General features: G+C 45.6%; 1 protein-coding gene across 6 annotated transcripts in view; it reads left to right on the forward strand.

The window, feature by feature from the left end:
* Positions 1–14,952, forward strand: part of LOC140732472 (WD repeat-containing protein 97-like) — a 166,243-nt gene that overhangs the window by 44,245 nt on the left and 107,046 nt on the right. For all 6 annotated transcript variants that reach the window (XM_073055175.1, XM_073055180.1, XM_073055179.1 and 3 more), the window contains exon 11: positions 10,595–10,719. In XM_073055175.1, the coding sequence (XP_072911276.1) occupies positions 10,595–10,719 (125 nt within the window). The remainder of the gene's footprint in view (positions 1–10,594; positions 10,720–14,952) is intronic.

Raw genomic sequence — 14,952 nt, forward strand, 5'->3', positions numbered from 1 at the left:
AAAATGGGGGGCCACTGGGAGATCCCGCTTGTTCTGACGGATGGAGCATAGGTGCTTGGTGAAGCAGCCTCCCAATCTCCATTGGATTTTACCGATATATAAGAGGCCACACCAGGTGCACCAAACACAATAGTTGACCCCAACAAACTCACAGGTGAAATGTTGCCTCACCTGAAAAGACTGTTTATGGCCCCGGATGGTAGTGATGGAGAAGGTGTAAGGGCTTGTAAAAATGCCATCCCCTTCTCTCTATTCTTATGCATGTCTGATCTTACCCCATCCTCTTCCCATCCTACCAGGGATAGGGTTCCTCTTGTCCACACCTACCACCTCACCAGACTCTGCATCCAGCACATAATTCTCTGAAACTTCTGCCACCTCCAATGGGATCCCACCACCAAGCTCATCTTTCTCTCCCCCCACCCCCCAACTTTCTGCTTTCCGTAGGGATCATTCCATTCAACCCTCCCCACTGATCTTCCTTCTGGCACTTATCCTTGCTAGTGGAACAAGTGCTATACCTGCCCCTACACCTCCTCCTTCACCACCATTCAGGGCCCCAGCAGTCCTTCCAGGTGAGGCGACACTTCACCTGTGAGTCCATTGGGGTCATATACTGCCATAGTTGGGAGTTTAACATCAAAGGATATACTTTGTATCAAAAGTACAGGCAGGAAGGCTTAGGCAGTGGTGTGGCTCTGTTGGTAAGAGATGGAATTACATCTTTAGAAAGAGGTCAGAGAATGTTGAATCTTTGTTGGTGGAGTTAAGAAACTGAAAGGGTGAAAAAACCATTATGGGAATCATTTATAGGCCTCCAAATAGTAGCCAAAATATGGAGTTGAGATTGCAAAGGGAGCTGGAAAAGGCATGTAATAAGGGTAATGTCACCATTGTAATGGGGGACTTCAAAATGCAATGTGATTGGGAAAATCAGGTTGGTGGCAGATCGGAAGAGAGGGAATTTGTTGAATGCCTATGAGATGGCTTTTTAGAGCAGTTTGTGCTTGAGCCTACTCGGGGAAAGGCTATGTTAGATTGGGTGTTGTGTAATAACCAAGGTCTTATTAGGCAGCTTAACGTGAAGGAACCCTTAGGAGGCAGTGATCATAATATGGTTGAATTCATACTGCGGTTTGAGAGGGAGAAGCATAAGTCACATGTATCAGTATTATAATGGAATAAAGGGAATTACAGAGGCATGAGAGAGGAGCTTGCCCAGGTGGATTGGCAGGGGATACTGGTGGGAATGATAACAGAACAGAGGTGGCTGAAGTTCCTGGGAATATTTCACAAGGCACAGGATAGATTATGTCCCACAGAGGAAGAAGTTCTCAAATGGTAGGGGTACACAACCATTGGTGACAAGGGAAGTTAAGGACTGCATGAAAGCCAAGGAAAAGGCATATAAGCTAGCAAATGTGAGTGGGAAGTTGGATGATTGGGAAGCTTTTAAAATCTAACAAAAGGCAACTAAAAAAGCTATAAGAAGGGGAAAGGGAAAAGGTAAAATATGAGGGAAACTAGTCAATAATATAAAGCAGGATACTAAAAGTTTTTTTTCAGTTATGTAAAGCATAAAAGAAAGATGAGAGTTGATATTGGACCACTGGAAAATTATGCTGGTGAGGTAGCAACGGGGGACAAAGAAATGGCAGATGAACTGAATAAGTTCTTTGCATTTGTCTTTACAGTGGAAGACATTAGCAGTGTGCCAGAGGTCCATGAGTGTCACTGCTATTACAAGGAAAATGTCCCAGGCAAACTGAAAGGCCTTCAGATGGATAAGTCAGGTGGGCCAGATGGACGACATCCCAGAGTCCTGAGAGAGGTTGCTGAGGAGATAATGGGAGCATTGGCCATTATCTTTCAAGAATCACTGATTTTGGCATGGTTCTTAAGGTCTAGAATATTGCAAATGTCAATCCGCTCTTTAAGAAGGGAAGAAGACAAAAGACAGGAAATTATAAGTTGGTTAGCCTAACTTCAGGGGTTGGGAAAGTGTTGGAGTCCATTATTAAGGATGAGGTTTTGGGGTACTTGGAGACTACTGATAAAATAAGTCTAAATCAGCATGGTTTCTGTGAATGGAAATCTTGCCTGACAAATCTGTTAGAGTTGTTCGAGGAAGTAACAAGTAGGAGGGACAAAGGAGAGTTAGTGGATTTTCAGAAGGCACTTGATAAGGTGCCTCACATGATGCTACTTAACAAGATAAAATCCTATGGTGTTACAGGAAAGATACTGGCATGGATACAGGAATGGCTGACAGGCAGGAGGCAGTGAGAGGGAATAAAGGGGCCTTTTCTGGTTGGCTACCAGAGACTAGAGGTGTTCTTCAGGGGTCAGTATTGGGACCACTGCTTTTCACATTGTTTGTCAGTGATTTAGATAATGGAATTGATGGGTTTGTGGCAAAGTTTGTGGATGATATGAAGATAGGTGAGGGGTAGGTTGTGCTGAGGAAGCAAAGTGATTGCAGCAAGACTTAGAAAAATTGGAAGAATGGACAAAAAAGTGGCAGATGGAATGCAGTATTGGGAAATGTATGAGAATACATTTTGGTAAAAGGAACAATAGTGCAGACTATAATCTAAATGGGGAGAAGGTTCAAACATCAGAGAGGTAAATGGACTCGGTAGTCCTTGTTCAAGACTCCCAGAAGGTTAATTCACCTGTTGATTCAGTGGTGAAGCAGGCAAATGCAATGTTGGCATTCATTTCAAGAGGCATAGAATGCAAAAGCAAGAAGATAATGCTGAGGCTTTATAAGACACTAGTCTTGGAGTATTGTCAACAGTTTTGGGACCTATATCTCAGAAAGGATGTGTTGTCATTGGAAAGACTCCAGAGGAGATTCATGAGGATGATTCTGGGAATGAAGGGGTTAACATATGAGTAGTGTTTGGCAGCTTTGGGCCTGAACTCACTGGAATTTAGAAGAAAGCGGGGGGAAGTGGGTGGGAATCTCATTGAAACCTACCAAATGTTGAAAGGACTGGATAGGGTGGATGTGGGGAGGACGTTCAGTCTGGTGGGGCTATCCAGAATTTGAGGGCACAGCCTCAAGATTGAGGGGTGACCTTTTGGAACCATAAGACCATAAGACATAAGAGCAGAATTATGCCCTCTGGCCCATTGAGTCTGCTCTGCCATTCAATCGTGGCTGATCCTTTTTTTTAATCTTCTCCTCAACCCCATTACCCAGCCTCACCCCTGTAACCATTGATACCGTGTCCAGTCAAGAACCTACCAAGCTCTACCTTAAATACACCCAATGACCTGGCCTCCACAGCTGCATGTGGCAACAAATTCCACAAGTTCACCACCCTTTGTCTGAAGAAATTTCTCCACATCTCTGTTTGAAAGGGAACCTCTCTAGACTCTCCCACCATGGGAAACATCCTTTGCACATCTACTCTTTCTAGGTATTTCAACATTCGAAAGGTTTCAATGAGATCCTCCCTCATCCTTTTGAATTCCAGTGAGTACAGACCCAGAGTCATCTACGTTCCTCGTATGATAACCCTTTCATTCCTGGAATCATCCTTGTGAACATTCTCGGAACCCTCTTCAATGCCAGCACATCTTTTCTAGGATGAATAGCCCAAACCTGTTTACAATACTCAAGGTGAGACCTCACCAGTGCCTTATAAAGCCTCAGCATCACATCCCTGTTCTTGTATTCTAGACCTCTTGAAATGAATGCTTACATAGCGCGTGCCTTCCTCACCACCGACTCAAGCTGCAAGTTAACCTTCAGGGTGTTCTGCACAAGGACTCCCAAGTCCCTCTGCATCTCAGATTCCTGGATTTTCTCCCCATTTAGAAAATAGTTTGCACATTTATTTCTACTATCAAAGTGCATGACCATGCATTTGCCAACACTGTATTTCATTTGCCACTTTCTTGCCCTTTCTCCTAATCTGTCTAATTCCTTCTGCATCCCACCTGTTTTCCTCAACACTACCTGCCCCTCCACCAATCTTCCTATTATCTGCAAACTTGGCAACAAAGCCATCTACTCCATCATCCAAATCATTTATATACAGCATAAAAAGAAGTGGTCCCAACTCTGACCCCTTAAGAATACTATTAGTCACTGTCAGCCAACCAGAACAGGACCCTTTTATTCCCTCTCGCTGGCCCCTGCCAATCAGCCAAAGCTCTAACCATGTTAGTAACTTTCCTGTAATGCCATGGGTTCTAACTTGGGTAAGCAGCCTCATGAGAGGCACCTTGTCAAAGGCCTTCTGGAAGTCCAAATATACAACATCAACTGCATCCCCTTTATCCATCCTACTTGTAATCTCCTCAAAGAATTCCAACAGGTTCGTCAGGCAGGATTTTCCCTGAAGGAAACCATGCTGACTTGGTACTATCTTGTCCTGTGTCACCAAGTACTCCATCACCTCAACCTTAACAATTGACTCTAACATCTTCCCAACCACTGAGGTCAGGCTAACTGGTCTATAACTGTGGCAGGCTAACAGAAGTATGGAGGATTTTTTTTAGCCAGAGAGTAGTGAATCTGTGGAATGCTCTGCCATAGACTGCAGTGGAAGCCAAGTCCATGGGTATATTTAAAGTGGAAGTTGATAGATTCCTGACTGGTCGGGGCGTCAAGGGATATGGTGAGATGGCAGGTGTATGTGGCTGAATGGGATCTAGGATCAGCCATGATGAAATGGCGGAGCAGACTCAATGGGCTGAATGGCCTAATTCTGCTCCTAAATATTATTGTCTTATTGTGGTGTGAGTCCCGAGGCACATGTACCTTCTCCCTGATGGCAGTAGCGAGAAAAATCATAGCCTGGGTGGTGAGGATCTTTGATGATGGAAGCTGCTTTTCTATGGCAACATTTCATGTAGATGTGCTCAATGGTTGGGAGGGTTTTACCCATGATGTACTGGGTCGAATCCACTATCTTTTGTTGGTTTTTCCCCTCAAAAGCATTAGATTCTCAAACCAGACACTAATGCAGCCTGTCAGCACACTTTCCACCACACATCTATACAAGTTTGCCAAGGTTTTTGAAGACCTTCTGAATCTCTGCAGACTCCTGAGGAAATAGAGGCTGTGCTTCCTTCACCATATCATTTATATAATGGGTCTAGAACAGGTCCTCTGAGATAGTGACACTCAGGAACTTAAAGTTACGGACAGACTCCACCTCTGATCCTCCAATGATTACTGGCTCCTGGACAACTGTTTCCAACTGCTGAAATCTCCAATCAGTTCCTTGGTCTTATGGACATTCAGTGAGAGATTGTTGTTATTACATGACAAAGCCAAGTTATCAATATCCCTCCTGTATGCTGATTCATATCCATATTTGATACAGCCCACAACAGTGGTGACATCAGCAAACTTGTATATGTTGTTGAAGATGTAATTAGCCACACGGTCAAAAGTGGAAATTGAATAGAGAAATGGGCCAAGTACACATCCTTGTGGTGCTCCTGTGCTGATGGATATTGCAGAGGAGATGTTGTTGTCAGTCTGTGTAGATCGGAGAGATCTGAGTTTCAGTGTGTGTGAATCTGTGTAGTCTGGGTTTAAGTGTGTGTGTCTGTGTAGTCTGGGTATCAGTGTATGTTTCCGTGCAGTCTGGGTTTCAGTGTGCGTGTGTAGTCTGGGTTTCAGTGTGTGTGTCTGTGTAGTCTGGGTTTCAGTGTGCGTGTGTCTGTGTAGTCTGGGTTTCAGTGTGTGTGTCTGTGTAGTCTGGGTTTCCGTGTGTGTGTGTCTGTGTAGTCTGGGTATCAGTGTGTGTTTGTGTTGTCTGGGTATCAGTGTCTGTGTTTGTGTTGTCTGGGTTTCAATGTGTCTGTGTAGTCTGGGTTTCCGTGTGTGTGTATCTGTGTAGTCTGGGTTTCCGTGTGTGTGTGTCTGTGTAGTCTGGGTTTCAGTGTGTGTGTCTATGTAGACTGGGTTTCAGTGTCTGTGTTTGTGTTGTCTGGGTTTCAATGTGTCTGTGTAGTCTGGGTTTCCGTGTGTGTGTATCTGTGTAGTCTGGGTTTCCGTGTGTGTGTGTCTGTGTAGTCTGGGTTTCAGTGTGCATGTGTAGTCTGGGTTTCAGTGTGCATGTGTAGTCTGGGTTTCAGTGTGTGTCTGTGTAGTCTGGGTTTCAGTGTGCGTGTGTAGTCTGGGTTTCCGTGTGTGTGTATCTGTGTAGTCTGGGTTTCAGTGTGTGTCTGTGTAGTCTGGGTTTCAGTGTGTGTCTGTGTAGTCTGGGTTTCAGTGTGTGTGTTTGTGTAGTCTGGGTTTCAGTGTGTGTCTGTGTAGTCTGGGTTTCAGTGTGTGTCTGTGTAGTCTGGGTTTCAGTGTGTGTGTCTGTGTAGTCTGGGTTTCAGTGTGTGTCTGTGTAGTCTGGGTTTCAGTGTGTGTGTCTGTGTAGTCTGGGTTTCAGTGTGTGTCTGTGTAGTCTGGGTTTCAGTGTGTGTGTCTGTGTAGTCTGGGTTTCAGTGTGTGTGTTTGTGTAGTCTGGGTTTCAGTGTGTGTGTCTGTGTAGTCTGGGTTTCAGTGTGTGCCTCTGTGTAGTCTGGGTTTCCATGTGTGTGTATCTGTGTAGTCTGGGTTTCCGTGTGTGTGTGTCTGTGTAGTCTGGGTTTCAGTGTGCATGTGTAGTCTGGGTTTCAGTGTGTGTGTCTGTGTAGTCTGGGTTTCAGTGTGTGTGTCTGTGTAGTCTGGGTTTCAGTGTGTGTGTTTGTGTAGTCTGGGTTTCAGTGTGTGTGTCTGTGTAGTCTGGGTTTCAGTGTGTGCCTCTGTGTAGTCTGGGTTTCCGTGTGTGTGTGTCTGTGTAGTCTGGGTTTCAGTGTGTCTGTGTAGTCTGGGTTTCAGTGTGTGTGTATCTGTGTAGTCTGGGTTTCCGTGTGTGTGTGTCTGTGTAGTCTGGGTATCAGTGTCTGTGTTTGTGTTGTCTGGGTTTCAATGTGTCTGTGTAGTCTGGGTTTCCGTGTGTGTGTATCTGTGTAGTCTGGGTTTCCGTGTGTGTGTGTCTGTGTAGTCTGGGTTTCAGTGTGCATGTGTAGTCTGGGTTTCAGTGTGTGTGTCTATGTAGTCTGGGTTTCAGTATGCATGTGCGTGTGTAGTCTGGGTTTCAGTGTGTGTGTCTGTGTAGTCTGGGTTTCAGTGTGTGTGTGTGTAGTCTGGGTTTCCGTGTGTGTGTGTCTGTGTAGTCTGGGTTTCAGTGTGTGTGTCTATGTAGTCTGGGTATCAGTGTCTGTGTTTGTGTTGTCTGGGTTTCAATGTGTCTGTGTAGTCTGGGTTTCCGTGTGTGTGTATCTGTGTAGTCTGGGTTTCCGTGTGTGTGTGTCTGTGTAGTCTGGGTTTCAGTGTGCATGTGTAGTCTGGGTTTCAGTGTGTGTGTCTATGTAGTCTGGGTTTCAGTATGCGTGTGCGTGTGTAGTCTGGGTTTCAGTGTGTGTGTCTGTGTAGTCTGGGTTTCAGTGTGTGTCTGTGTAGTCTGTGTTTCCGTGTGTGTGTGTCTGTGTAGTCTGGGTTTCAGTGTGTGTGTTTGTGTAGTCTGGGTTTCAATGTGTCTGTGTAGTCTGGGTTTCTGTGTGTGTGTGTCTGTGTAGTCTGGGTTTCAGTGTGTGTGTCTATGTAGTCTGGGTTTCAGTATGCATGTGCGTGTGTAGTCTGGGTTTCAGTGTGTGTCTGTGTAGTCTGGGTTTCCGTGTGTGTGTGTCTGTGTAGTCTGGGTTTCAGTGTGTGTGTCTATGTAGTCTGGGTATCAGTGTCTGTGTTTGTGTTGTCTGGGTTTCAATGTGTCTGTGTAGTCTGGGTTTCCGTGTGTGTGTATCTGTGTAGTCTGGGTTTCCGTGTGTGTGTGTCTGTGTAGTCTGGGTTTCAGTGTGCATGTGTAGTCTGGGTTTCAGTGTGTGTCTGTGTAGTCTGGGTTTCAGTGTGTGTGTCTGTGTAGTCTGGGTTTCAGTGTGTGTCTGTGTAGTCTGGGTTTCAGTGTGTGTCTGTGTAGTCTGGGTTTCCGTGTGTGTGCCTCTGTGTAGTCTGTGTTTCAGTGTGTGTTTCTGTGCAGTCTGGGTTTCAGTGTGCGTGTGTAGTCTGGGTTTCAGTGTGTGTGTCTGTGTAGTCTGGGTATCAGTGTCTGTGTTTGTGTAGTCTGGGTTTCAGTGTGTATGTCTGTGTAGTCTGGGTTTCAGTATGTGTCTGTGTAGTCTGGGTTTCAGTGTGTGTCTGTGTAGTCTGGGTTTCAGTGTGTGTCTGTGTAGTCTGGGTTTCAGTATGCGTGTGTAGTCTGGGTTTCAGTATGCGTGTGTAGTCTGGGTTTCAGTGTGTGTCTGTGTAGTCTGGGTTTCAGTATGCGTGTGTAGTCTGGGTTTCAGTGTGTGTCTGTGTAGTCTGGGTTTCAGTGTGTGTCTGTGTAGTCTGGGTTTCCGTGTGTGTCTGTGTAGTCTGGGTTTCAGTGTGTGTCTGTGTAGTCTGGGTTTCAGTGTGTGTCTGTGTAGTCTGGGTTTCAGTATGCGTGTGTAGTCTGGGTTTCAGTGTGTGTCTGTGTAGTCTGGGTTTCAGTGTGTGTCTGTGTAGTCTGGGTTTCAGTATGCGTGTGTAGTCTGGGTTTCCGTGTGTGTGTCTATGTAGTCTGGGTTTCAGTGTGTGTCTGTGTAGTCTGGGTTTCAGTGTGTGTCTGTGTAGTCTGGGTTTCTGTGTGTGTGCCTCTGTGTAGTCTGTGTTTCAGTGTGTGTATCTGTGTAGTCTGGGTTTCAGTGTGTGTGTATCTGTAATTGACTGTACATATACATGTTTTTGCATGTTTTGTGAGAATGTAATATAGCATTCCGCTAATGGCATTGTTTACCATACTGCCCCAAGTAAATTTGCAGATTGCACAAAATTTGTGCTGTTGTGACAGTGAGGAGTATTGTAGTCAGCTGATGAATGATATCACTCTGTGGTTATCTGGGTTGAGCAATGGCAGATGCAATCTTTTGCTGATCAGCCTGATGTGAGATACTTTGGGAGGACTATCACAGATCTGACACACATGAATGGCCTGTCCCCTGGGAGTATTGGGGAACTAAGGTCTTTAGTGTACAAGGCAACACAGAAAATGCTGGAGGAACTCACAGGTGAAGCATCATCTCTGGTAATGAATAAATAGGCGATATTATAAGACCCTGAATAGGACTGGAAAGAAAGAAGGAAGAAGCCAGAGTAAGAAGGTTGGGGAGGGGGAAGGAGGTTTAACTTGATGGTGATAGATAAAGCCAGCTGGATGGGGAGGGGGATGAGGTCATAAACTGGAAAAGATCAAGGGCTGGAGAAGAGGGAATCTGGGAGGAGAGGACAGTGGACCATGGGAGAACGGGAAGGAGGAGGGTCCCCGGGCAGCAGAGATAGGCAAGTGAGGAGAAGAGAAGTGGTAAGAAGGGAGCCAGATTGGAGAATGGAAAAAGAGGGAAGGGTGAGGTTAGAGAAATGCATATTCATGTCAGCAGGTTGGAGGCTAGCTAGATGGAATAGGAGATGTTGCTCCTCCAAACTGAGAATGGCCTCATCCTGGCAGTAGAGGAGGCCATGTCTGACATGTAAGAACTGAAGTGGGGATTGGAATTAAAATGGAATTAAAATTAAAGCCATTAAGCTTCTGAGCTCCCTGCCGCATTGTATTCAAAGTGTCACTGGTTAATCTATTATACCTTACAATATTTAATATTAGAACATAGAAGTCTACAGCACATTACAGGCCTTTTGGCCCTCAATGTTGTGTCGACCATGTAACCACCTCTAGAAACTGCTGAGAATTCCCCCACCTCTATTTTCCTAAGCTCCATATACCTATCTAAGAGGCTCTTAAAGACCCTATCGTATCTGCCTCTACCACCACCACCGGCAGCCCATTCCACGAACTCACTACTCTCTGTGTGAAAAACTGACATCCCCTTGTACCTACTTCCAAGCACCTTAACTATGCCCTCTTGTGTTAGCCATTTCAGCCCTGGGAAAATGCCTCTGACTATCCACATGATCAATGCCTCTCATCATCTTACACACCTCTGTCAGGTCACCTTTCATCTGCCGTCGCTCCAAGGAGAAAATGCCAAGTTCTCTCAACCTGTCTTCATAAGGCAAGCTCTCCAATCCAGGCAACATCCTTGTAAATCTCCTCTGCACTCTCTCTATAGAATCCACATCCTTCCTGTAGTGAGGTGACCAGAAATAAACACAACACTCCACCTGGGGTCTGACCATGGTCCGATATATGAATGGACTTTAGTTTGTTATTTATGTGTGATCCATCTGTAGATTTTATCCTTACCTTCATAAGTTATCGTGTGTAATGTGTGTCATGTGCTTTACACCCTGGTTCGGAGAAATGTTGTCTCGTTCTGAATAGGTTATATATGTATATAATTAAATGACAATAAACTTGACTTGACTGTAATAGCGGTACACTAACCATCATATTACCGTGCCAGCCCAAATGCAAGGTAAAACAATAGCAGAATGCAGAATAAAGTCTTACAATTACAGAGAGAGTGCAGTGCAGCTAGACAATAAGGTGCAATGTCATTATTGAGGTCAAGAGGTCGATAGAATTCTTTAACTAATTGTTCTTTATTTTCCGGTTAGGTAGCATGCCAGGATTTCATCGATCCTCTGTTGGATAATCCGGTTCCAATATCAAAGACTGCTGCAGAATCTCTGTCACCTGCAGATCTCCGGCGTCTGGGCCAAGCCCACTCATTCAAGCACAGGTAGGAACAGTTGAATCTTCACTGCTGCATGGTTGATCAGGTCAGGTCTTTATATCTTGGAAAGTAGGAGAATGACCTTATAGAGATTTATAAAATAGTGAGAAGCATAGAGAAGCAGTCCTTTCCCCAGGGAAGAGGAGTCCAAACCTGGGGGTGGGGGTATATTTATGGTGAGAAGGGGAAGTTCTAAAAGGGGCATTAACAGTGGACCAATTGATTCGAAGACAGAGAGAGGGAGAGCTTCGCACAGGTCGGGGAGAAGAATTTAAAAGAGGAGCGATTCGTGGGCTCGGCGCATTAGAATAGTGGGTATGACTGCGAGGCTGGTGTTCTGTTCTGAGTGTCAGATGTGGGATGTCTGCGAGACTCCCAGCCTCCCCAATGGCCACATCTGCACCAGGTACATCGAGCTGTAGCTCCTTAGAGACAGTGCTAGGGAACTGGAGCTGCAGCTCGATGACCTTCGGCTTGTTAGAGAGAGTGAGCAGGTGATATAAAAGGAGCTACAGGCAGGTAGTCACCCCGGGACCGCAGGAGACAGGTAAGTGGGTGACTGTCAAGTGAAGGAGAGGAGGCCGTCAGGTAGTGGAGAGCACCCCAATGGCTTTCCCCCTTAATAATAAATACTCCATTTTGAGCGCCTTTGGGGGGTATGACCTACCTTGGGGAAGCAACAGTGGCCATGCCCCTGGCACTGAGTCTGGCCCTGTGACCCAGAAGGGTAGGGAACGGAAGAGGAGAGCAGTGGTAATAACGGATTCTATAGTTAGGGGGACAGATTCTGTGATTCTGTGGACGTGTAAAAGAAACATGGATGGTAGTTTGCCCCCCAGGTGCCAGGGTTCGTGATGTTTCTGAATGTGTCCACAATAATCTGAAATGGAAGGGTGAGCAGCCAGAGGTCATGGTACATATTGGTACCAACGATATAGGTAGAGAAAGAGAGGAGGTCCTGAAGACAGAATACAGGGAATTAGGAAGGAAGCTGAGAATCAGGACCTCAGAGGTAGTAATCTCGGGATTACTGCCTGTGCCACGTGACAGTGAGTATAGGAATAGAATGAGGTGGAGGATAAATGTGTGGCTGAAGGATTGGAGCAGGGGGCAAAGATTCAGATTTTTGGATCATTGGGACCTCTCCTGGGACAGGTGTGTCCTGTACAAAAAGGATGGGTTGCACTTGAATTCAAGGGGGACCAAAATCCTGGCAGGGAGGTTTGCTAATGCTATTGGGGAGGGTTTAAACTAGATTTGCAGGTAGAGGGGAACCAATGTGAAGAGACAGTGGGTGGGGAGGTTGGAGCACAAGTAGAAACAGCTTGTAGGGAGTTTGTGAGGAAGGATAGGCAGATGTTAGCACAAAGATGCACTCAGCCTGATGGTTTGAGATGCGTATATTTTAATGAAAGAAGTATCATAAATTTAGATGAACTTAGAGCGTGTATCAATACGTGGAACTGTGACGTTATGGCCATTAGAGAGACTTGGATGCCTCAGGAGCAGGAATGGCTGCTGAGTGTGCCAGACCTTAGATGTTTCAAAAAAAAACAGAGAGGGAGGCGAAAGAGGTGGGGCTTGGCATTGCTAATCAGCGTTAATGTCACGGCTGCAGAAAAGGAGGAAGTCATGGAGGGATTGTCTACTGAGTCAGTGTCAGTGGAAGTCAGAAACAGGAAAGGGGCAATAACTCTATATTTTTTTATAACACTATTTTTTATAGACCATGCAATAGTAACAAGGATATCAAGGTGCAGATAGGGAGGCAGATTCTGGAATTGTGCAATAATAATAGGGTTGTTGTTATGGGAGATTTTAACTTTTCTAATATTGATTGGTGTCTCCTTAGTGCAAGGGATTTAGATGGGATGGAGTTTGTTAGCTGTGTTCAGGAAGGTTTCCTGATGCAATATAGTAGATAAACCAACTAGAGGAGAGACTGTACTTGATCTGGTATTGGGAGATGAACCTGGTCAGGTGTCAGATCTCGGTGGGAGAGTATTTTGGAGGTAATGACCACAACTCTGTCTCCTTCACCGTAGTGCTGGAGAGGGACAGAATCAGATAATTTAGGAAATTATTTAATTGGAGTAAGGGGAAATATGAAGCTATCAGGCAGGAACTTGGGAACATAAATTGGGAGCAGATGTTCTCAGGGAAATGCACGGCAGAAATGTGACTAATGTTCAGGGAACATCTGCATGGCGTTCTGCATAGGAATGTTCCATTGAGACAGGGAAAGGATGGGAGGGTAAAAGAACCATGGTGTACAAAGGATGAAGAAAATCTATTAAGAAGAAAAGAAAAGCTTATGAAAGTTTCAAGAAACTAGGTAATGTTAGAGCTCTAGAAAATTACAAAGTTGCTAGGAGAGCCAGAAGGAACCATGAGAAGGCCTTGGTGAGCAGGATTAAGGAAAACTCCAAGGCGTTCTACAAGTGTGTGAAGAACAAGAGGATGAGCCCTGTGAGAACAGGACTAAGATGATGAGAGGCATTGATCATGTGGATAGTCAGAGACTTTTTCCCAGGGCTGAAATGGTTGCCACAAGAGGGCACAGGTTTAAGGTGCTTGGGAATAGGTACAGAGGAGATGTCAGGGGTAAGTTTTTTACTTAGAGAGTGGTGAGTGCGTGGAATGGGCTGCCGGTGATGGTGGTGGAGGCGGATACAATAGGGTCTTTTAAGGGACTCCTGGATAGGTACATGGAGCTTAGAAAAATAGAGGGCTATGGGTAATCTTAGGTAATTTCTAAAGTATGTACGTGTTTGGCACAGCATTGTGGGCCGAAGGGCCTGTATTGTGCTGGAGGTTTTCTATGTTTCTACTGTGTTTAGTACTGGTCACCTCACTGCAGGAAGGATGTGGATACTTCAGAGAGAGTGCAGAGGAGATTTACAAGGATGTTGCCCGGATTGGATGGCGTACCTTATGAGAATAGTTTGAGTGAACTCGGCATTTTCTCCTTGGAGTGTCGGAGGATGAGAGGCGACCTGACAGAGGTGCATAAGATGATGAGGAGCGGAGGCATTTTCCCAGGGCTGAAATGGCTAACACAAGGGGGCATAGTTTTAAGGTGCTTGTAAGTAGGTATAGGGGTAAGTTTTTTTACGCAGAGAGTGGTGAGTGCGTGGAATGGGCTGTTGGCAGCGGTGGTGGAAACAGATACAATTGGGTCTTTTAAGAGCCTCTTAGGTAGGTACACGGAGCTTAGAAAAATGGAAGGCTCTGCAGTAAGGAAATTCTAGGCAGCTTCTAGAGTAGGTTACATGGTTGGCACAACACTGTGGGCTGAAGGGCCTGTAATGTGCTGTAAGTTTCTTTGTTCTGTGGGACCTGAGGGGCAGCTTTTTGACACAGAGTGGTGGGTGTGTCATCGCTGATAAACTGGACTCTGAAAACTCACACTTGTTCCTTAAATATACTTCATTTACTTGTGCACGAGAACAGCCTGACCCTCACCACCACGCTCCTCTGAATTCTGAACAGAGAATTAACTAGCAGTTACGATATTGACCATTTGGTAAACTGTGGGTATGTTTGAATTGTTTACTTGCAAGATCAATTGCCATGCAAAATACCAGTGTTAAAAGTCAATAGACTCTACAGGTATTTTGAAGTTAGTAAAGTAATTGTCCCTTAGTTGGTGTGTCTGCCTTGAATCTTTCTTATCTTGTCATCATCTTGTTTTTCTTAAGGCCACCACCCTACTGGGGCATAGGCTGCCGAAAGCAGCTCGCCAGAATTCCTCTCTCCTGGGCCGATGGAAAGTTGATCGGCACTGTGGCCTCTACTTTCACCACATGACTATATACATTTTCTTGACGAAGATCCTTCCTTTTCCAGGGATGAAGTCCTTGGAGATTCTGCAGCTCTGAGTTGTTAAGGGTATGGTTGCCATCCCCATGCCCAACCCTCCCCTTTCGCAGCCGGGCTTGGGACCGTCCACGGCGGAGTTCTTATCTTGTCTCCATATGTGAAATGGCTCTGGGTCCCTGCTGTGCTCTTCAAAGACCCCTCTTACCTGGGCTGACTGCACTCAATCTGCTTAACCCTTGCCTTGCCACAACTTCTGCAAGTGTGTGGAACGAGCTGCCAGAGGATCTGGTTGGGGCAGGTACAATCGGTACATGGGGCATGACTGTTAGTGTAATGCCTTCCAGCGTCAGAAGCCAGGGTTCAACTCCTGCCACTGTCTGTGAGGAGTTTGTACTGTTACGTATCCCGTAACTGGAT

This window comes from Hemitrygon akajei, chromosome 8 (assembly GCF_048418815.1).
Source record: "Hemitrygon akajei chromosome 8, sHemAka1.3, whole genome shotgun sequence".
In the NCBI taxonomy this organism is placed as follows: domain Eukaryota; kingdom Metazoa; phylum Chordata; class Chondrichthyes; order Myliobatiformes; family Dasyatidae; genus Hemitrygon; species Hemitrygon akajei.